Source organism: Pelophylax lessonae (assembly GCF_965119305.1).
Source record: "Pelophylax lessonae genome assembly, chromosome: 3".
In the NCBI taxonomy this organism is placed as follows: Eukaryota; Metazoa; Chordata; class Amphibia; order Anura; family Ranidae; genus Pelophylax; species Pelophylax lessonae.
In genome coordinates this window covers 268,138,583-268,163,019 of record NC_138770.1, presented here as the reverse complement: position 1 = coordinate 268,163,019, position 24,437 = coordinate 268,138,583, and the positions used below count along the sequence as shown (strand labels likewise).

The 24,437-nt window shown below is 40.7% G+C and overlaps 1 protein-coding gene across 1 annotated transcript in view; it reads right to left on the bottom strand.

Moving 5' to 3' along the window:
- FNDC3B (fibronectin type III domain containing 3B) overlaps nucleotides 1-24,437 on the bottom strand; it is a 512,453-nt gene that overhangs the window by 57,950 nt on the left and 430,066 nt on the right. The window contains exon 22 of the mRNA XM_082249863.1: nucleotides 24,018-24,298. Within this exon, the coding sequence (XP_082105989.1) occupies nucleotides 24,018-24,298 (281 nt within the window). The remainder of the gene's footprint in view (nucleotides 1-24,017; nucleotides 24,299-24,437) is intronic.

Sequence of the window (24,437 nt, the reverse complement as noted above, 5' to 3'; positions counted from 1 at the left end):
GTCTCCAGCTATGTCTGCAGCATGTCCCTAGAGCATGCCCCTAGTCTCCAGCTATGTCTGCAGCATGTCCCTAGTCTCCAGCTATGTCTGCAGCATGTCCCTAGTCTCCAGCTATGTCTGCAGCATGTCCCTAGTCTCCAGCTATGTCTGCAGCATGTCCCTAGTCTCCAGCTATGTCTGCAGCATGTCCCTAGAGCATGTCCCTAGTCTCCAGCTATGTCTGCAGCATGTCCCTAGTCTCCAGCTATGTCTGCAGCATGTCCGCAGTCTAAATATCTACTAAAGTATGTCTGCAGTTGCTGACCATTTTTTGTAGCATTTCTTACACTTGACATTATGTGATGGTGAGATTAGGGCCACATTTGTGGCCCTCTCTATCAAGTTGACCGCCATTTTCCTAGATCATTCAGCCCTCTAAGATGCTGTAATAAAGACAATTTCAGTTTTATCTTAGGCTACGTTCACATGTAGGCGTTTTTGGGCGTTTTTGGAGCGTTTTTCTGCTCACTAATCAGCTCTCAAAACGCCCAACAAGACAAATCCCATTCATTGCAATGACCCCTGTTCACATCTGAGCGTTTTGACGCCCTAAGGAAAACGCCCAACGCTCAAAAAAGTACTTGAGCTTCTTTTTGGGCAGATCACAGGCGTTTTGTCCCATAGACCTCAATGTAAAGTGATATTTGGCGTTTCACAGGCGTTTTACAAGCGTTTAGTTGCTCCTGATCAGCTCAAACAGCACAACTCTCCACCCAGCTCTCCGCCCCCTTGGCATGCCTCTGCTGTGAGCACATTTTCCTGAAACATGGAGAACAGCAGTTAGGCAGTTTAGGTGACCAGACCCTGCCATACCAAGGTAACCGTAGCCTGCTGCCATACCAGAGTGACCGTAATGTAGTTTAGGTGAACTGACTCTGCTATGCCAGGCTGACCAAACTCTTCCATGCCAAGGTGACCGTAACGAAGTTTAGGTGAACTGACTCTGCTATGCCAGGCTGACCAAACTCTTCCATGCCAAGGTGACCGTAACGAAGTTTAGGTGAACTGACTCTGCTATGCCAGGCTGACCAAACTCTTCCATGCCAAGATGACCGTAACGAAGTTTAGGTGAACTGACTCTGCTATGCCAGGCTGACCAAACTCTTCCATGCCAAGGTGACCGTAACGAAGTTTAGGTGAACTGACTCTGCTATGCCAGGCTGATCAAACTCTTCCATGCCAAGGTGACCGTAACAAAGTTTAGGTGAACTGACTCTGCTATGCCAGGGTGACCAAACTCTTCCATGCCAAGGTGACCGTAATGTAGTTTAGGGTAAATTGACTCTGCTATGCCAAGGTGACCGTAATGTAGATATATATATGGAATCAAAAAACACCATTTTGAAGCCCTAAAACCCAATAAATGCCCCTAAAACGTGCCTAGGGTTCTGGATCATGCCCCAGGGACTATGAATCAGACAAAAAAAAGTTCTTAAAAATTGTCGTTTTTGATAGAGAGCCAATTATTGAAAAAAAATAAATAAATAAAAAATAAAAGATTTCTTTGGATTTAGTTTTAATTTTAGTGTCTGGTGGGTCTAAAAAGTGTACCTGTGAAGTTTCAGCTCTGTAGCATGTCCAGAACCATAAAAAAAAAAAAGATCATGCAGAAGAGGAGGTCCCTGGGAGGTCCAATGCAGAGGAGGAGGTCCCTGGGAGGTTCCTTTGCAAATGTTGTAAAAAAAACACTCTGATTTTCCATTGGTCACCAAAAACACCTGTTAAAAACGCCCAAAAAAAACGCCTGTAAAACGCTTGCAAACGCTTGCAAAAACGCCTATAAAAACGCCTGTAAAACGCCTGAAAAACGATAAACAAACGCCTGAAAAACGCCAACGCCTACATGTGAACGGAGCCTTAGGCTGCATTCACACTTAAGCGTAGCATTTTTTACCGCGATTTTACCGCGATTTTACCGCGATTTTTTCAGGCGTTTTTCATTGACATCTATCAAAAACGCTGGTAATCAGCCCAAAAAGAAGCTCATGTACCTTTTTCAGCTACAGGCGTTTTGCAAAACGCCCAGATGTGAACAGGGGCCATTCAACCACTTGCCTACTGTGCACTTAAACACCCTTCCCATCCAGGCCAATTTTCAGCTTTCAGCGCTGTCACACTTTGACTGACAATTGCGCGGTCATGCTACACTGTACCCATTTGAAATTTTCATCATTTTTTTCACACAAATAGAGCTTTCTTTTGGTGGTATTTAATCATCTCTGGGTTTTTTATTTTTTACAAAAAAAAAAGAATAAAGACAGAAAATTTTGAAAAAAAAAAAAAAGTTTTTCTTATTTTCTGTGAGTAAATTTTGAAAATAAATTTTTCTCCTTCACTGAAGGGCGCTGATGAGGCGGCACTGATGGGCACTGATATGCTGCACTGATGGGCACTGATGAGGCGGCACTTATGGGCACTGATGAGGTGGCACTTATGGGCACTGATGAGGAGGTACTAATATGCCGCAATGATGAGCACTGATAGGCGGCACTGATAGGTGGCACTGATAGGTGGCACTGATAGGTGGCACTGATAGGCGGCACTGATGAGCACTGATAGGCGGCACTGATGAGCACTGATAGGTGGCACTGCTGGGCACTGAGAGGTGGCACTGCTGGGCACTGAGGTGGCACTGCTGGGCACTGAGAGGCGGCACTGGCGGGCGGCACTGCTGGGCACTGAGAGGCGGCACTGATGGGCACTGGCGGATGGCACTGATGGACACTGACGGGTGGCACTGATGGGCAGCACTGATGAGCACTGATGGGCAGCACCATCAGTGCCCACACTCAGTGCCCATAGTGCTGCCAGTCAGTGCTTATCAGTGCCTAGATGAGCAGGCACTGATGGGCACTGACTGGCAGCACTATGGGTACTGATTGTGGGCATTGATGGGGACACTGATGGCGGGCACTGTGGGCACTGATGGGGGGGCACTGTGTATGTTTTTTACCTTGTAGTAATCAGGGCACTGGTGATCAGTGCCCTGATTACATGTCTCTTTGTCCCTGGCGCTGTGCAGCTCTCCCTCCTTCCTCACACTGCAGGCTCCGTGTGAGGAAGGAGCGCCGGCGATGAGAGATGATCTCATATGTTTACATATGAGATCATCTCTCATTGGATGATCCGATCACGTGGTGAATGGCCGCTGTGATTGGCCATTCACCACGATCTGTGATCGGCCGTGTCCAAGGGACACGGCCGACACAGATTCTCCCCGCTGCGCGCTCGCGGGAGCGCGCGGGGGGCGTGTCACTGGGAGGCCATTTAAAAACGGCCTCCCGAAAATTCGAGTCCGCGCTGCAGCCGTATATAGGCTGTAGCGCGGATGGCAAGTAGTTAAATGAATGGGGTTTTACTTGTTGGGCGTTTTGGAAGCGTTTCTTTTGAGCGTTTTTGGAGCTGAAAATGCCCAGGTGTGAATGGAGCCTTAAGGTTTTAAAAGTCTGTAAATGTGTAGAAGAATACTGGTGTGTCTGTACCGTAATATTTGCCAGGAAAAAGCTTGTTGCATCTATCATGTCTAAATAAAATAGTAAATCAAAGAAGCACATAAACAGCATTACAGGCCTAGGATATTGAAGATATAAACTGTTTAGACAACATTTCATGTAAACCATAAAATATTACAGCAAAATGATCTGAAAAAAAAACTAAATTTACAATACAGAAGCTATTTTACTCATGGAATGTTTTTCTTGATTTTAGAAATAAGGAGTACTTGGTTTAGACAGATTGGAAATGCAAGAATTAAATGGCTTTTATTTATCCACAACTGTCAGTAACCTATAGCAACCAATCAGGCTTTTATCAGTCAAGCTGTACATCCAGGGAAATGCTTGTTGACATGTAGTATTAAATGAAAGCCCATACATTTTCTCTACACATTTTATACACATGTGACTATGTTGCTATTCATATATTATTACTGGGCTCCTAGGCTGACACATAACATTAGGTCTTCCACATATCCAGCTTTCTCAGGAATGCCCCGTGTTTCCCTCTGGAATTCCTCACAAAGGAATTCTTATTTTCTCAAATAACCAAACAAATGCCTATTTTACGTCATACAAGATCTGTTCTGTATGTGGTATATTTTCCAAAATATATTTCTGTATTAACAAATGCAGTACAAGTAAATAACAGTTTAAAAATTGCATATACATAAAGTAAATTTTGTACTGTTAAACCAAAATGCACACTGGAAAAATGGAAATATTTTCTGCTGCTTTTTTTTTTTTTTTTTCCCTTTAGTATAAAAAAAACAATTGTAAGGGGTAAGTAGTGTTGATACTAAAGTTTTTTTTTTTTTTTTGTTAAAAATAACAAACATGTTATACTTGCCTGCTGTGTGCAGTGGTTTTGCACAGAGCAGATCCTCCTCTTCTTGGGTCCCTCTTCGGCTCTCCTGGCCCCTCCCTTCTGTTGAGTGACCCCACAGCAAGCAGCTGGGGGCACCTGAGCCGAGTCAGAGCTCCCTGTGTCCATTCAGACAAGGAGCTGCGGCCTGGCCCTGCCCCCTCTCTCTCCACATTGGCTCACTGACTTTGACAACAGCGGAAGCCAATGGCGCCTTGCTGCCATCTCAGTCAATGAGGAGGGAGAGTCCAGGGCAGCTAGACACTCCTGTAACATCACTGAATCGAGATGAGCTCATGTAAGTATTAAGAGGGGCTGCTGCACACAGAAGGCTTTTTATCCTATTGCATAGAATGCTCTAGGATAAAAAAAAAAACTTCTGCCTTTACAACCACTTTAACGTTGCTGCAAACTAGCCAATGGAGATTACAATGGAGAAACTTGATCAGGCCACAGTGTTTCTACATAGATTCACACAACTTTCATCCAGGATTCACACATTTTTACAACTGAATGCAATTAGAAAAATGTGTCAGTCTTATGTAAAAAAAATATTGATTTTCAGAATAGGGTTTTTTCTATATATACAGTCAGACCGCTGAGTTTGTACTTCTACATATATACCATTTGTAACATAGAAGGTCTTTACAATATTTGCATTAAAATTATAGTATTTTGCATATATCTATTGAGTACCTTTTTACAAATCACTAATATTTTTTCATGCACACATTTTATAAGGGAAACATAATTTACAGAGTCTTTTTATTAAGATGTAGATGTTGAAGCCAGATACTCAAATGCAGTGGCGACTGGTGCTCAACATTTTTGGGGGGGCGCAAAAAGAAAAATGTAATAGGTATTGCTTCGCGGCATAAAAAGCGGTAAAAAATTGCGTGACTTAACAAACAATCATTAGGTTGGTTCAAGATTGAATCCCCCATCAATGCACAGTAACCAGCATGTCCCCCATCAATGCACAGTGACAAGCATGTCCCCCATCAATACTCAGTGACCAGCGTGTTCCCCATCAATGCACAGTGTCCAGCATGTCCCCCATCAATGCACAGTGACCAGCATGTCCCCCATCAATGCACAGTGACCAGCATGTCCCCCATCAATGCTCCTCTCTGAGCCAGCGGGCGGAAATGGAAGGTGATCGTGACGTCGGGCGGTGCACCGCCCACACGCGTCACGTCACGTCACCGGGTCCATGTCCTCCTGTGATTGGTCCAGGCTGGAGTCTGGACCAATCACAGCCCGGACATCAGCAAAGTGGGGTGTGTCGGGGCGCATTGCCAATCGGCGCCTCTGTAAGGCGAAGGAGGGGTCAAAAACCCCACCCCCCCCATACCCAGCACTAAGTCCGGCGCCCCTAGTGGGCGAAAAATAGACTTTTTTTTAATTTAACCTTTTTTTTCTTCTGCTTGTGTTTGGGGAGCGGGCCGCCACTGCTCAAATGTACAGGGAGCATAACATTACAACTATTCTCATGGATAGGAACATTTTTGAAACCTGCTCCTGTCTATTTAAAAAAAAGGGGTTTAGGTGAGAACAAGTAACACGGGGAGTTTTTTGTATGGTATTGTTTCACGCATCACCCTAGGAGTCACTTCTTTTAGGGTTCTTCCATTAGATTGGACATTTTTACAGATACAAGAACTTCATACTAAGAACTGGGGAAAGTATGGATTCTTCATAACTAAACTCATATGATGGTGATGAATGGGTTGATTACTTAATGAATGACACTAGCCTCTTAAGTGACTGAATGCAACATAAAAACCCTGGTGATCCTGTTGCCTTGCTCCAGCTGCATGCACTTTAAGAATAAATGACTCTCCTGATTAAGCAGTCTATTTTAAATCTGTGAAAAGTGTTGAACCCCCCCCCCTGCCCTGTTGGACTTATAGCAACTACATTAGTATATCTGGTTATATAATATTTATTGCACATATTGAGTATAATGTTAAGACCAGAAAACCTTTCCTCTATTGTTGGGACTATTATATATAAAAAAAAAACATCATATACATATACATCTGCACCATAGATATTCCACTCCTAAGGCTCTTATGAGGGCACTCCCTCCTCGTTAGAGGCTTCATGGTGCAGTACTTTAAACCATTTATTAAAAGTAACTTGTGCACTTACTCAAGCATTTATTGCCTGGTAAGTGACATCTCAGTAGAGCCTTCGTTCCCAGTTGAGGCCTCTTACGGGAAACGAGTCGGGTCGAGCAGAATTCTGTGAAGTCACTATGCATCAGCCTGCAGGCGAGGTCCGTGGCTGATTGTTTGTTTACTTTCTATAGTTTTTATTACATGTAAGTGCACAAGTTACTTTTAATAAATGTTGGCTTAAAGTACTGCACCATGAAGCATATTCCTTCTATAATCCTTCATGCCTGAGAGAACCTACAGTGGATGTTCCATACAGACATGGAGGATAATTTAGATATACTACTGCAGAGTGGAACAGTCTTTAAACGAGGAGGGTGCACCTTCTAAGGAGCCCTAGGATTGGAATATCCCTGCTGGCCGATATCTGTGCAAGCGAGTTAGATCTCTATAACTTGAGATCCAGTCCTTCTGGTAGGAGCAGTGCTGTATCTTGGCCTAAGCCGGCACTTTGCAGGGGGGCAGCAAAAAAGCTGCACCCCACACTGAAAAAACCCTTCCAGCTCCCACACGAAAAGGGTCCCCGCCGGCTTGCGCTACACATTTAGTATAGTGTCAGTCTTATGGGATGAATTGGGCGGGAGGACTGGGTCCAGGAGGCAAATCAGTCTGGCACCCCCATAAAGCGGTCACACTGCTACCTGCCGGTATGATATTTAAATTAGGGGGTGCACAAGTTTAGTCAGGCCTAGGGCAGCACAAAACCTGAATACACCACTGGGTAGGAGGCGCATATTATATGTGGGAAAGAGCATTTTGAAGCACCGTTTGTTGTGAACCACTTTTCACTTACAAGAGCACTCTCAGTTGGGCTTTTTTTCATTTATTTTATTACATTTTTATTTTCTTTCCCCTATGGACTCTGTATGGATTTATTGAATATATATTTTTGAGATTATTTTATTTATATTGTATGACTACTGATCTTGCCACTGAGGATTTATGGGTTGCACACTTATATAAATTTTATATTTAGTGAGACTTTATAAGTAGCAGCACCTTCAATTATACGCATTTTGCTTTGTTAGGGTGAGCGCAAAATATATTTTTTATATACAATTGCACCATACATATCCGTTTATTTCCACACATGCCAATGTGAAAGCAGAAATTCTAGGGCTCTTATTCACTTGTAACTCCAACTAATGACCTGTAAAGGTTTCAAAACATTTTTATGGAAAAATACTACTGTATGTAGTTATTCATGCGAATTTAGGGATTGACATGTTTGATATCCATTTACTCAACATAAACTTATGCTGATTTTTATCCACAGTTATGAGTAAATTCCCCCCCCCCCCCCCCCCAAACAGAGAGGAGTGGTTAGAAAGAGGCGTAACTATGGGAGGGGGAAATGGTCCAATCTGGGAGGAGATACGCCCACAGGGAGGAATAGGGCATGATAGCTGAACCAATGAGAATTGCCCTATACAAGGCTATGGGAGATGGGTCTATATTAGAATCGGTGAGAGAGATTGACTTCCTGTTTGGCATGGGATAGCACGAGGAATCACTAAGGGTAATTATGAAGGAGTAAGGGTTACATTGTATATTCTCTTTGGGTTGGGTCGGTCATAGTGTGTTTGTATATGAATATATACTCTATGCATTGTATTTGTTCAGTTAAACTAGGAATATTTTACATTTTGTAGTATGTACAATAGTTAGATTGTTGTAAATTAAGTAGGCTTATCAAACTATATACAAATAAATAATTGCTGTGTTAAAGTTTTCATTCAGAGTCATAGAACTCTCATTTTTAACCCAAATATTGTCTGAGATAAATTAACTCTCATATTGTTCAGGTAACATATAAAACTACTTGTAATGCCTCGTACACACAATCAGATAATCGTACAAAAAAAATTGTTTTCGGATTGATCACACGATATTCTGATCGTTAGTACAAAGCTTTCGACAGCCGATCACGACATTTCGTCCAACGAAATCCGAAGGGACAAACACGAAAACCTTTGTCGCACGATAGCCTAACGAACGACAATCATTTAATCAGTACTGTATGTGTCCGCTAAAAATTGAAAGATAAAGACATGATCAGAAACATGAAAATAACCTGGAAAAAGCCTGGCTGCCATTGTTTTTGTTTTGCACTGTCCGATATCTAGCTATGCAAGCAGGAAGCTTTTCTAGAATCGTACGAATAAATCATACGTTTAGTACGCATTGTTGAATTCGATATTAGTATCATGCAACAAAAACGCAAACGATAAGTCGTCCGATTATCTAATCGTGTGTATGAGGCATTAGGTCAATTTAGCTGAAGCCATATGCAGATTGAAGCCCCTTCCTTCAACCTATGGATAAATTCAACAGCCTAAATACAAAAGAAACAGCCTAAATACAAAAGAAACAATGTTACTTTTTATCTCTTGCAAGTATTTGAACAGTTTTTGTGACTATTGTGCTAAAAAGTCCACATTTTGACAGCAGCTGCTCTATTTAAACACCAACTCCCAGCTGGTAATTGCTGACGAGTGCGAGGAGGGGAGCAGTGGTGGGGAGCAGTGGTGGGGGGGGGGGGGAAGAGGGAATGCAGTACATGCCCTGTGTTCTACTATTAACTTTTCTGTTCACAACTGGGTAAAATAAAGTGTGATGGTCTTTTGGAAGAAAGGAGATCATGTTACCACATTTCTAGGACAAAAGAAATGCTAATGCTGTCAATGAAACAGATGTGGTGGCTGCATTAGTTAAGTATACTTTTGCAGGAACAGAAAAATATCTGGTGGCAATCCAGTATCCTTGTGGCGACCTGTGTAGAAATGAAATCTCAAACAATGTTATGAGCTTTCCAAGTTATCTTTTGTGAATTACAAGCCTGCTCTTCCTACTGGTATTTTTAATAAACTTTATGTTGACAAAAAACACAAAAAAGCTTTTTTCTGAACAATAGTATTTCTTCAGATATTAATTTACATGGTATGGCAAGCGTACATTTTCAGCACATTGGAGACAAAATTAATGTAGCTCAACATATGCAGAGAGGAGGAGGAGGGTCAAAGTGACTGTCTGGGCACCTTTACCCTGCTGTACATGAACCCATTCAACCAAGTACTGTTTAGCATCATAAAAGTGGAGGGGATAGCCATCCCGAACTGGCTGTAGATCTCACAGGGGCAGCTTACACCAGCTCCATTACCACTCTGTGAGCAATGAAGACCCTCCAAAACACTCACAAACAAAGCTGTCTAGAACTGAAACAACCTTAGATTCAGAAAACCTGCTCCATTGTTACTCCATTGGATTGTCAGACTGGCAGTACCCATCATTCGGGCTCTGTGAGTGTTTGGGACATCCAGCACCCACTGCCTACTCAGAGTCTCCTCCTTCGACTTGTTGAAACCTTACTTGCACGCTGACCCATACATAAAATCACTTTTGCAGAGCCCTCCATCACCCCAAGGAAAGTTTGCTTTGCACACTGTGATCACACTGCTAAGAAGTGCACAAGCAATTATGACTGTCAGTAATACCCAGTCATGGTACAGCATGTAATGTTTAACAATATCCTATACATCTACACTCAGAGACAGGCAAGCAGGGGATGGAAGCAGCTGGACACACATACAAATCGGGCTTCTGACAGTGAAGGAGCTGACAGGCAGTAATAATAGGATTTACTGCAAAACCATTCAGCACTTCTTTGGGGAAGCAATGAAGAGTCCTTCTACATGACTAGCATTTCATTTTTCAATGCTCATGAGACATCTTCTTTAACGTCAAGGTCTTCAGGGAAAATTTAAGTAATACTGAAACACTCAAATACAAGTGAAAAACAATACAGTTTAAGCCATGCTCCCATTTGCAGTCCAGGGCTTCAAACATTACTCAAAAAAACTAGATTTTAAAGCCATTTGACAAATATGCTATCATATTTTGTTAGTATTATTAAAATAACATTCTTCTCTTTTTCCCACTGCTGCTTCCAAACATAAACTACCATGGACCAGCTACTAACTGTTCAAACCCTGAAAACTGAACTCTACGCAATGCCATAAATAAATGATTGATACTATTCCTGACCTAATAACATAAACATGACAATGAGGATTCTATTTGTAGTCTCGACAGTGCTCCTAGACCAGAAAAATATCTCACCAGTGAATTAATCATCAATGGGGTGACATGAGAATGAATTGATATAATCATTCCCAGATGATTAAGGGCTTGTGCACACCAGACTACATTTTCCTGTGTTTTTTAATGCTGGAAATAAAATCCATGGATCAAAAGAAAATAATGTTAATCAATGAGAGCTGTTCACACCAAATGTCCTGCTATGTTGATGAGCATTGCATAATAGCACATTACATACTTACAGGCACACTTTGGTGTGGATGATATGCATTGAGGAACTTTTATGAAGGACTTAAATAGGGAGAATTTTTTATTTCTCTCAACTTTTTGATTGTCCTGCAACATGCTTAAAGGGATTTTCACCCCTCCCCCACTTACCTGGAGGTGTGTTCTGAACATTCCAGATACTCACCCATCCAGTAGATCCAGTGTTGTCCAGCTAAGATCCTCTTTTCTTCTGGCAGGGCTTAGTCCCGCATCGCCATGTTTTGGTGAGACGTCATTGCGATGCTGCCAATTATTCCAGGTTCAACTGGCGCATCTCATTACGGACCACAAGGCCAGCCACCTCCTCCTTTACTGAATAAAAGCTCACACATATCACAAAGTGAACATAGTGCACGCCATTAGCCTAGGCAAGTGACATGTAAGGGGGGCGGAGCCAGACAATTTCTTTGAAAAAAAGATGAATATCTTTTTTTTAAAAGAGCATTATTTTTGTTGAGGACTGGAGGAGGGATGGAGAGGAGGGATTATCTTTTTGAGGGTGAAGATCTGCTTTAAAGAAAATCTAAACACCAAAACAAAAATGTCATATTGCAGCTTACCAGTTCTTACCGTAGATGTGGTGGCTGCATTCATTTTTATCTTCTCAAAATCCTACAAATAACACACTTCCTGTCCCTGGATAGCAAAGCTCACTCCTACACTCTATCTATTAAGTGATCCATGGTTTCCACTTAGACTGAGCTATAAAAATGTTTGCCTTACATGGGGGATTGGGAGATTGGTGGTCTACAAAACAAATAGATTGATTTGTTTTCTGCCACTCACAATGTGTTTTAGCCTAAAAAAGAGACCCAACGCAGCCCCTACATCTAGGGACTGTTAAGTCATAATTTACAGTATTACATTTGTGTTCTTGGGTTTAGTTAGTCTTTGAAGCCAACCCCCACCCCCAAACCCAATACACCCCAGCTTCATGGAGCACCCCACATTCTTAATTTTTAAATCAATAATTATATACATAATTACAGAGTTAGTCTGGTTGCAAAAAGACACAAGTCCATCCAATTCAACCAGTAGTATCTTTAACCATATCTTTTTTTTTCAGGTGCTATGGTCATTAGAAAGCTGTTTTATAAACATATTTGTATATTACAATTAAAACTCATTACTAATATAGCTAATACAGGGTCATTACTATTATATCAGAAAAGAGGTGATAGATATATAAAAGTACACTACTCATATAAGAAAGACATTACTTACGTATGAGAGTGTCACAGATAAAAACGCAAGGTGCAATATATGAATAGCTGATCAGAAAAATTGATGATAAATAACAAAAAAAATAATACATATAAATATAAAAATAAATTGAAAAATAGAATAAATAAACATAAAAATAAAAATGAAAATAACTATTGGAACAATAAAAGCAATGTGCCAATATGCCAATATAGCACATTTATCAAAAGTTACTAACCAATAAATATACATTAAAATTAACTTAGTTAATCCCTTCTAGATTGTAAGCTCTAACGAGCAGGGCCCTCTAGTTTCTCCTGTTTTGAACTGTATTGTAACTGTATTGTCTTCCCTCACATTGTAAAGCGCTGCGCAAACTGTTGGCGCTACATAAATCCTGTATAATAATAATAATAAAGTGGAATCACAGAAACGCACACACATCACGAACTACACCCTACAGAATGGTATTGATATTGAGTTCTTCATTAAGTCCCCCAGGTGAGAGGACGTCCAAAGCGTATATCCAATACGTTTCTCTCTGGCAGAGCCATTTAAGCCTCTCTGCCACAGGGAGACCCTTCTGAATAGATTCGATCACCCACACACGCAGGCCATCAGTAGATTTGGCATGATGATGCCATATTTGGTCAATGAGATCAGCAAGTATCCCTGGCATCTTTGTCTAAATTCAGTTGTCAGCTGGGGAAATGTAATACAAAGTAAGAGATCATCAGGAGAGCATCATCTCAGCAGTCATCATGTTTTATATCAGTCATAATGATTGACAATTGTTCCACTTAGCTAGACGGATCTACAATAAATTTAACACAATGAGACTCTGTCACTTTGTTTATTTATATTGTCTTTTTTTTTTGTTGTGAACCAAGGGTACTATGTATCCTTTACGCGATCACGTTAGGGGTAGGGACAGATATCTGAGGGCCCCTTTTTATAAAGATTGCCTCCAGATTCAATTAATTCCCTCCCCCCAGAGGGTCAGGGATGAGGCCCTTGTCCCCATCACCATGGGGAAGAAGATATTTACCAGAGGGCTTGTGACCTGGTAAAGTTTGGGGGGGGGGGGGACACACAAAAACAGAACCAAGGAGCTGGGAAATGTCATTTAGCTGCAACTTAAATTAATTTTCTTTGAAAATTTCACTTTTACTTTAGTACTTCCTACAGGTGTGACACTATATATGCAGGTTTAAGGCATCCCCTAAGAATCTTATTTAAAGGAATTGTGTTTTACTGTTTCCCTTTAAGTCTTATTACTAAAACCTGCTCCTCACTAAATTTTTTGTGACAGTCTCAGTTTTCCTTTTATAACAGGTTTTCTTTAAATGGCTGTACCTAAATCACATTACTAGCCAATCTCAATTACATACAGAACAGCCTTATAGATTGGGCAATGTAACTATACACAACATTACCAGATTACACACCGCATGACCAAGAACACAAAGAACATAAAAAACTGTCTGCACAACTATGTCTCTATATCCTAACTTTCCCCTAACAACAAGCTGGGACTCAAATAGCGTTTCACACCAATGTAAACAACAATAACAAAATGCAGTGCAGCGCTACCTAACATATGATCAAGGCTGCATTTACCAAAATGGCACTTGTTGGCCAAGGACAGAAGGATTGGAAGGGATAGCGCCAGTCCTAAAAATCTCCAAGCTGTGATAAATTATCACGGCTTCCCATTAGGGAAAAAATTATCTAGCCACCGCTAGATAGCGGTGACCAAATTCATCAAGAGAAATGAAAGGAGAAAGAAGTGAGTGTGTAATGAGAGAAGTCAAATATCACTTTATTGTTCAGGAAACATGAAACCTTGTCTTATTGTTCTTGAATGGTTGTCTGTATAAAATAGCTATGTTGCCAATAGCACATTATAGCAGTAATTTCTACTGAAATTATTATGGGACACAAGGAGTAGCACTTGTACAAAGAAGGTGCCACGATTTAGGTCTGACTGAGCACCAGGATGTCTGAAGACAGAACTGCATATAATATGACCTAAATAATTTCACAAAAGGTATAAATATGTAGTTATTCAAGTTAAAACAGAACGGCAGCCAAAAATAAGATAAAAAAATAAATAAATAAATTGCCCACCATCCATTTTTATCTGTATATTCGTGGAATCATTTGTAGCCCACAAGAGCACAAACATTCTCTATTTGCTGATGATGTACCCATGTAAATTTCTGCCCCACATACGACAATAACCAACTTAAACCTATTACCACAATTCTCCCATCTTCCAGGCCTTACTTTGAACTCAACTAAAACAATAGCCCTAAATACGAACTTACCTCAATCTATATTAAAGGGATTGTAAAGTCTTATTTATTTTCCTATAAAAATAACAAACATGTTCTACCTATCTCCTCTGTGCAGTTGGTTTTGAACAGGGCAGCCTTGATCCTCCTCTTCTCGGGTCCGTCTTCTGTGATCCTGGCTTGCTATGGGGGCACCTGAGCCGAGTCACAGCTCCCTGTGTTCATTTAGACATGGAGCCCCGGCCCCGCACCCTCTCTCTCCTTATTGGCTAGCTGACTTTGATTGACAGCAGCGGCAGCCAATGGTGCTTCTGCCGTGTCTCAGCCAATCAGGAGGGAGAATCTCAGAAGGCTGAGACACTTATGGACATTGCTGGACAGAGAGGGACCTCAGGTAAGTGTTAGGGGGGCTGCTGCACACAGAAGGCTTTTTATCCATATGCATAGAATGCATTAAGATAAAAAAAAACTTCTGACTTTACAACCCCTTTAAATACCATTTGGACTAAGTTTGACTTCCAGTGGACTCTTAAACCTCTTCCATACTTGGGAATCTACCTCACTTTCTCTATCGAGACCCTTTATAGTGCAAAATATGCAAAACATTTTATACATTCCTGGGAAGATCTGACACAGTGGTCTAACTACCCTCTATCTTGGCTTGGAAAAATTCACTCTGTTAAAATGACTTTATTACCTAGGCTGCTTTTTTACTTTAGAACATTAATTACAGCAGTTTCCAGACGGTAACTACATAGGTTGCAAAATTATGTCCTTTATCTAGGGCCACAAATGCACTTTAAATTAATAAACAGACTCTATATACTCTGAAAATACACGGCAGACTGGGACTTCCCAACCTTTTTCATACTTCTAAGCTGCTCAAATAACCCAACTGGCCTATATGACTGCGAAGGAACCCATACCTAAATGGGTCTCGGCTGAAGCTCTTTTATGCTTTCATTATTCTGTGCCCCCCTATCCTTTGTCCTACACTATCACACTTGCTAGCTGTTTGGGACAGACAGAGAGTTTGGAGAGGCCTTCCTTTCGTTTTTCACAACCCAGAATTCACACCTGGACTCTTACTACATCAATTTCTTTGCTGGACCAATAAAGGTCTCTTAAAGCAGAATTCCAAATTTCTTTTCACTGGAACTGAATGGAATGATCAATCCCAGCATAAATCATACCTCTGTGCCATGTTGCTCTGTTGCCTGCAGTTCCCCTAATATTCTAGGTTTAGTTGTGACATTGTATCATGTGACCAGTGGCGGCTGGTGCTCAAAATTTTTGGGGGGGCGCAAAAAAAAAAATGTAATAGGTATTGCTTCGCGGCAAAAACGCGGTAAAAAAATTGCGTGACTTTGAGGTCATGGTACAGGCATGACACAGGTGATGGTATAGGCATGGCACAGGTGATAGTATAGGCATGGCACAGGCATGGCACAGCTGATGGTATAGGCATGGCACAGGTGATGTATAGGCATGGCAGAGGTCATGGTACAGGCATGGCACAGGTGATGGTATAGGCATGGCACAGGCGATGGTTTAGGCATGGCACAGGTGATGGTATAGGCATGGCACAGGTGATGGTATAGGCATGGCACAGGTGATGGTATAGGCATGGCACAGGTGATGGTACAGGCATGGCACAGGTGATGGTATAGGCATGGTACAGGCATGGCACAGGTGATGGTATAGGCATGGCACAGGTGATGGTATAGGCGGCATGGCACAAGTGATGGTATAGGCGGCATGGCACAGGTGATGGTATAGGGGGCATGGCACAGGTGATGGTATAGGCAGCATGGCACAGGTGATGGTATAGGCGGCATGGTACAGGTGATGGTATAGGCGGCATGGTACAGGTGATGGTATAGGCGGCATGGTACAGGTGATGGTATAGGCGGCATGGTACAGGTGATGGTATAGGCGGCATGGTACAGGTGAGGGCACAGGTCGGCTTCAATCACTTACCTGCTCTCCTCCTGGGCTGCCTGCAAGACGTCCACGGCGCTGCTCCTCTCCTCGAGTCCTCTTCTTCTGACGGCGGCGGGATTCCGGGAACAGTTCACGGCGCTGCTCATCTCGTCCTCTTCAGTCTTCTGGTCTTCCGATCGGTCCGGGCGGCGGGAAGGAGATCGGGCGGTGACGGTGCGTGACTGACGCACGCACCGGCACCGCCCCCATTGCGACGTCAGCAATCGGATGCCCTGGATGATGATTGGTCCAGGCTGGAGACTGGACCAATCACAGCCAGGAAATCACAAAAGTGGGGGTGTCCTAGCGCTATGACCTGCGCCCAGGTTACGCCCCCAGAAGGCAGCCAATCGGTGCCTCTTTTGGGTCGTAAACCCCACCCCCCATAGCCACCACATAGGCCGGCGAACGCGATTTTTTTTAAATTTATTGTTCTTTTTGTAATTTTTTTTCCCTTTTTGTTAGGGGGGGCAGTGCCCTGGCGCCCCCTATGCACAGGTCGCCACTGCATGTGACACTCTGCATTTTCTGCAGATAGGCTCTGTTCCATTCATTCATAGCCATTTCCTGCAGCAACTAGAGTCTATAACACACCACTTTGTAGTCTTTCAGACTGTGAAAATTATGTAACTTCCTTCACAGCTCTGATGGCGGGTGGAATTGAATACATTCTAATTAGAATCCATTTCCACCCAGTCACACTTACAGGAAGAGTCTAAACTTCCCAAGTCCTGCTTTACAGTTCACAGCATTATTCAAGAATGAAACCTCTTCATACACAGCCTGTTCTGAAAGCTAGCTGTGCTAAATTTGAATGGACCATAATCAGAATTAAATCCTGCCCAGTTAAATATGCTGACCGGTGTGAAAAGGGAGAGCCCCACCCCTCAGATCCTGCTCTCTGTGAAGTGATTTATTTATATATGAAGGGATCACCTTCATAACAACCTCCCACAGCCCTTCCTCTGTAGTCTTGCAGTAAGCCACATGTAGTCTCAGGACTGGAAGAAGAAAGAAACGGGAAGGGAGAGAACTTTTAAATTCAGCCAGGAGGAGTGACATCACAGACACAGAAACTTGCAGTAAACAGCTAAAGGAGGCAAGTTACACACAAACTGACAGTGGGTTTGTGATTCATTTACATGTACAATCTATTTATTGTTTTGGGGAAGAAAAGCTGGAGTTCTTCTTTAAGAATAGGAGATTTCTAAATGGTGACAATCCTTACGCCTAAGCGCACTACTGCTATAAAATGCAGATATCTTCTTCTGAAACATTCCATTATAAACAAAAAATATCCTATATTCAATCTAAAATCCAATCGTACTCTGGCCCTCTGGTGCTTACAACTTTTGAAATATCCTGCAACTCTAGCTTTCTAAAGAAAGGATGTGTGTCCACTTTATATGCCCTGTTAACAGGCTTGAATCGCAAACTTCTTTACATGCTCCTTTTAGCCCTCATTCATTATGAATGCGGCTTTGAAAATGTGCAACTTCATCTGAAATCGCACAATTTCAAAGCCGCATGGCAGTGCAACTACAGGTGTGACTTTGAAGCTTCATGCACAGATGTCTATGCAAGTCACATGCAAAACAGCCAAAAGTAGAACAGAAACTACTTTTTCAAATCAATGCGGCATCGCAAATTCGGCGTCTCGCTGTTTGAACATAGCCATTGCCAACAATAGGGTGTGACTTGTCATGGGTTTTCACCTGTCAAATCGCATGACAAGTCACTCTAACCTGAACGAGTGCTGAAAGAATCCCCTTTGGAAATTTTTGGGTACCACAGTTTTTCACAGGCACACGCAATTTTAGGATTTGGTATGTATGTATGTATGTATGTATGTATGTATGTATGTATGTATGTATGTATGTAATCTTTGCAACCCTACCTTTTATGTTTTACCAAAAATTGTGTATGTGTGTGTGTTTGCACTAAAATCTATATTTTTTCCTGAAAACATAAATTTGATAAACAGTTGTGCAAATATTGTGTAACATATAAAGTTGCAACTACTATCTTGTTTATATCAGAAAATATTTTGTTCTATTGTTCTATATGTTCTGGGGTTTTTGATAATGTTAGATTTTTTATGTGTATAAAAAAGTAAGTTTTATGTATATAAAAAGTGGTTAAATCATAGTTCTCAGACATCATATCTATGCTGGGTTCACATACTTGCCTCTGTATGGTGTGCTATCAGAAAAATAACTTCACTGAAAAAACACTGAAACAAATTTTCACTGGTATAATGCAGAATTGATAGAAAAATAGCCTAGGCTATATACAGCGCTTGCCGCAAAAAAACAATTATCTTAATGTATGTGAACAATGTTGATAACTTATCTTTACAGCATAAGTGAAAATACAAATCAATTGAACATATGAAAATTAATAAAAAATTTCCAAGAAATTGATAAATTGATAAATAAGTCTTTTCCTGTGGTGATCAATATATGTGAATAAAATAAATGTAAAATTCAATAAACAAAGTCCTTGACCTTGACGTGTTTCGTCACTTCCTGTGACGTTTTCAAAAGGCCTTTTGAAAAGGAGGTGTTTGTAAGCGGTTTCTTTGCCTGCAAATTTGGAGTTTGAGTCTTTCTTCGCTCCGATTTTTATAAATATTTGATGAATAAACTTTTAAAACGATAATACACTATCTGGAGCCTTTCTTTTAACCCCATATCCTGAGGATCGAGATCGGGTAAGGAGGAACCTAACCTGTATCCCACCAGGATCATCCACAAAGGGGATCCCCAATCCGGCCTGCACGGCCTCCAAGCGCTGTAGGTCCTAGTGCTTTACAGCACATAGGACCCAATAATTCTGGTAAGTCATTTATTTCTACCACAAGCCACAGGAAAAGAGGAATCCACGTCACGAAAGGCACAAACTTTTATTTATTGAGCACGAAGCACTTTGCACCTGATCACCACTTGATAAGACTTTATTTATTGAATTTTGCATTTATTTTTTTCACATATATTGATCACCACCGGAAAAGACTTATTTATCTATTTATCAATTTCTTGGAACTTTTTATTAATTTTCATATGTTCAATTGATTCGTATTTTCACTTATACTGTAAAGATAAGTTTTCAACATTGTTCACATACATTAAGATAATTGTTTTTTTGCGGCAAGCGCTGTATATAGCCTAGGCTATTTTTCTATCATCCATTTTAAATCTACAGCTGCTGCCACACAATATATATTTTTATATTTATATCTCACTAATTACACACATATTATTATACTTTTATCTTTTTTTTTTTTTTCTTATACTTCTATCTTATATTTAATCAAAACCTTTTCCGAGGCGCGGGGAGATACACTAGTATAGTGTTATCTTTTTTCTATCTTCATAATGCAGAATTCACAAAATTAACCTGGCCAGCGAATCCAGCGTTGTTTTTCTGTGATCCACTGCTCCATTGTCTTGCACAAGGTTCCACGCTGCCATCTTGATGCTAATGTCACCGGGTGTTGGCTGTCTCATCCGGATTCAGGCAGCCTGGCCCCCTGATGCCAGGTCTACCCACCTCCGACTGCATGAATAGAGCCTGAAGCATCCTGGGATATGTAACATGCATATCCCAGGAGGCTTCAGAGCACTAGCATAGCCCAAAAAAGATGCCTAGGGGGAAGGATACCCAAATAAAAAAAATAATTGTTTTTTTTTTGTTTGTCTCACGGTGCCTTGTGCATCAGATGGGTAAATTTCTGCTTTAAGAATGCAGCACACTCCCAGTGTAAACAAATGTTCTCATTATACACTTCACACTACATAATAAAACTATTTTTGAAAAGGTACAAACAGCAAGACTGTAATTGGACAGTCAATCAGCCTTTTAGAAATGTGTTATTTGCAACGACCAGCAAGAACATATTGGTTTTTGTCCACTTAGCAGTGTATTCAATACAAACCACTTGTTCTTGCACACTGTTATATAAGAAAATTGCATGCCAGTTTTTGGTTTAAAGAATAATGACACTGACTTTTTCCTTGATATTAGTGGTATTTATTAGCACAATTTAATTAGCAACTTCGGAGACAAACTATTCCTAGCTGTCTCTGAATGTGCATTTACTTTATTGCAATAATTATTTGTGGTATTATTGTCATTTTACACAATGCAGTTATCACCTTTGTACGTTTGGAATGAGTAACAAATGCTTCTGATAATCGTCCAACTTTTTTCTACCATTCTGACGTACTAACATTGTAATCATTGGCATAAACAGCATTTGTTACATGGATTGTTCCTTTTCAAACTTTTAAAGTGTAACTCCAAAGTCCTTTTTGGCTGTTACTTCATGCATGCATGTGGAAATAGAAAAGAAACTAGGGGCTTCACATAGTGTGAAAACTGACTTCTAAATTATTAACAACACTAAAATTGCACTTACAAGTAATGCTAACAAAACAGCGCTGTATAAAACCACTAATTCCAGTAAAAAACAAACTTCCATGATCAATTCCAGTGCAAGTGATTGATGTCACAAAAGGCTCCTCCCAACGTGTTTCATCATAGATGACATCTTCCAAGGCATGGATGCTATGTTGGGTCACTACGCTATAAAGTTTCTCTATGCCTGGGAAATTACACAAACCAAGTCTCACTTTGACAGCCACCATCTTGGGCTTTACTCAAACAGCCTCAATTTTTCTATGTCGGACTTATCACACTCAAAGCCAAGCCTTTAATTGGAAATACACCATATTAGGTTCGACGGCAATCTTCAGACTCCCTTTACAGAGCTTGATAATGGTCAAAAACAGGTAAAGAAAAACAACAAAGTTCCATTTTAATAACATAACCATTTAGGGCCACTAACCCTTCAAATAAGGAGGACAAATTAAGAAAATATCTATGTGTACTCTCCCAACAAAATTGGGCAAGAAAAAACACCCCCAGAACTATAAAGGGGAATATAACAACTACATTTGGCTATAATAAAAAAAAAAAAAAAAAGAAAAAACTAAAATAAAATCTACAAATTAGCCAATTAAAATAAATAGAAGACATAATACCTAGTGCCATTAAGGCAACAACAACAATTATGTTAAAAATAATATTGTCTATCCCAGGTAGAGTAGGACCACAAAACCTGTGAAAGTTTACCTCATGCATATTGACCTATAAGAAATACAGTAACAAGAACCATATCAAATTAATTTAAAAAATAAAGATCATGAAAAATACTAACTAATGGCAAACTACAGTAATAATATAATAGTAAAAATATTATTACCAAAGGAAAAGACAAAAATGTATTGAATGATCCCACAGCCCAGTTTAAAGGGAGATTACAAAAGATGGTTGATAGGGGTTACATGCAAGGAATTATAAGCAAAAAAAGTTGTTTCTTGTCCCCTTGGCTCCTCAGATTCCAGTGATCTATTGTTTGCGCCTCCCCCATAGGTAATGTCAAATGTAAAAAAATGATTTTTCATGTTTCCTTTTTTTTACTAAAAAATGCTTTACGTTAGCCTTGCCCCATGGTTGTCATTCTCATCTTGGCTACAATGACTTTTTCTGTGCTTTGAAACCTCCTGGGATATGCATTTAACGTATCCAATAATAATTTGGGTTTCATTAATACAGTTGGAAGTGGGCATTTCATCAAGGGAATGGGCTGCCTGAACCTGGAAGAGGCACCCAAAAACCAAAACTTTTTGGTGTGGGACCCTGGGTCTGGTAGAAGCACTGCAGATTACAGCAGGACAATGCTGACTCCGCTTGGCAGGTGAGTATTTGAATTGAATATGATGCTGCATGTCAGGGAGAAGGGGGAAATACAGAAGGAGGTGCAGTCTGAAGCTCCTCTTTAAGATGAACAATGGCTGACACTTGTACATCTGCTGAAAATCAACCAATAAATTCTGATATATGCCATAGCACTACATTTCCACTTTTTTAGGATTCTTCTTTGTACTAAGCTTCCCATACCATAAATGCCAGTCACACCTAAATCTCATATCCTAACATAGCATTTTCATGGTACCGTGCAGAGAGGAAAGGGCTGGTGTATGTTTACCATTGGATACATTTGGGTGCCATTGCTGACTTCTTGTAAATGCTAATTGGCTTTTTTTGTGGTCTCTTCTGGCATTAGTATTTTCTGAGTCACTAAGCCAGAACAAGCATGCAGCAACTAAAAGGAAGATAGAACATCTGATTTGCTTACTACACAAAATATTCAAGACAGATGGCAAGCATAACAGCTGAGCTACTAACATTTTCATTAGGTGGACAGTATTGGCAGCCTAAACATTTCTTTCATTATCGTTTTCTTTAAAAAAGTTCAGTAAGGTATTTAATGTCATGCTTTAGGTAAAGATAAAGTGTTATATATTTATTAATGAAAAAGTGTGATATATTTATTTAACTTTTTCAGGATTATGTCTGCTACAAAAGGCCCACTTTAAATAGTGCTAAATCTACAGAGCTTCTGGGCTGAGCATCCCACTTCTATTTGGCCCCGTATGCAATCACGTGGCCAGATGTGACTACAGCTACACTATACACTATGTATGATGGACCTAGTACAAACATAACACACAAATAGCTTTAGTATACTGAACTCTGCCAGGAGATCAACTGAAAATCCATACTGATAACTGAAATGATGGAAGCAGGCATCAGTATCTAACAGATATAACTGAATCAACACCAATGACATGAATGAGAACCACGGCATGAATTTGATGAGTACTGCAATATGCTACGATAAGCCAACAATCCACTATAAATCCAGAAACCACAATTGCAGATAAAGCAGGAACTATAAACATAAAGGCACAGGGTGATAAAAACAAAAAATGACATTTCCCAGATAGCTGAATAAAACTTTTATCTCCCTGATGTCAAATCAGAGGAGACTGGGGCCCCTAGTAAACAAATGTTGCAAGGCAAAGAACAAAAAAACAAAACCTGCACTAATAAACCAGAATAATTCTAAAATTATGATTTCCACGTGAAGTAATAGTCGTCAGACATACAAACCTAGGAGTAGGGATACACCGATCCAACTTTTTTGGGCCCGATACCTGGCGTTGTGAAATCGCCGATACCGATACCGGAACTGATCCGGAGCTACACACAAAGCAAGCGGCTGCAGTACAGAGCAAAGCCATTGCTTCATGTGTACGGCTCCTCCATTCACAGGTGGAGTGCATCTGATATCACTCCGCCTGAGAGCCGGACCTATACAGGAAGTAGCAGCTCCTATCCCATACTACTACTGCACCAAGTAAGGGATGGCTGAGCCTTTACCAAGCAAAAACCGGATCGGCCAGTGGATCGGTCAATGTTACCGATCCCCGATCAATCTAAAATGGCCATGTCGGCGCCGATATCCGATCAGAATATCGGATCGGTGCATCCCTACTTCGGTGTAGAAGAAAAATCAATATGGCCCAGTTTGAAATCTTTATCAACCACACTCATTTTTCATTTAACGTTTATTCGGAGCATCATAAATAATATCTGCAGTCAGTGTTATGTGCTTCTGGTATGCTTGACATTTTGAAGTGCTTATCTTTGATAGAGCAAAAAAAAAAAAAAAGCTACGTACTGGTAGGTTTCTTCAGGCTGCAGATCCTCAATGACGTAACTTGTTACGTTCCCTACAGAGATGCTATGGTCTCCCAAGTCTATGTGATAAGAAATAATTTCTGATCCATTGCAGCATGGCTCATCCCAGCTGAGCAGTAGGCATACCGAGGAACGTATTGTACATGATTCTAGATGGGCACCTTCTGTCACATACAGGTTAGGCACTGCACATGGGGTGGAAGCTGGCGTTCTGCAACTCACTGTATCACTTAATAGTCCAGCTCCAGATAAATTTACAGCCTACAAGAAAAAAAAGTAATAGTTTTAAATTAGGCAGCAAAGAGGGAAGAAGTTAATTACCCCTAAATACATTCATAAGTGCACAAATTGCATTTAGATTGGTAAAAACAAGTAAAAAAAATGGGTTTCATTGTTGAAA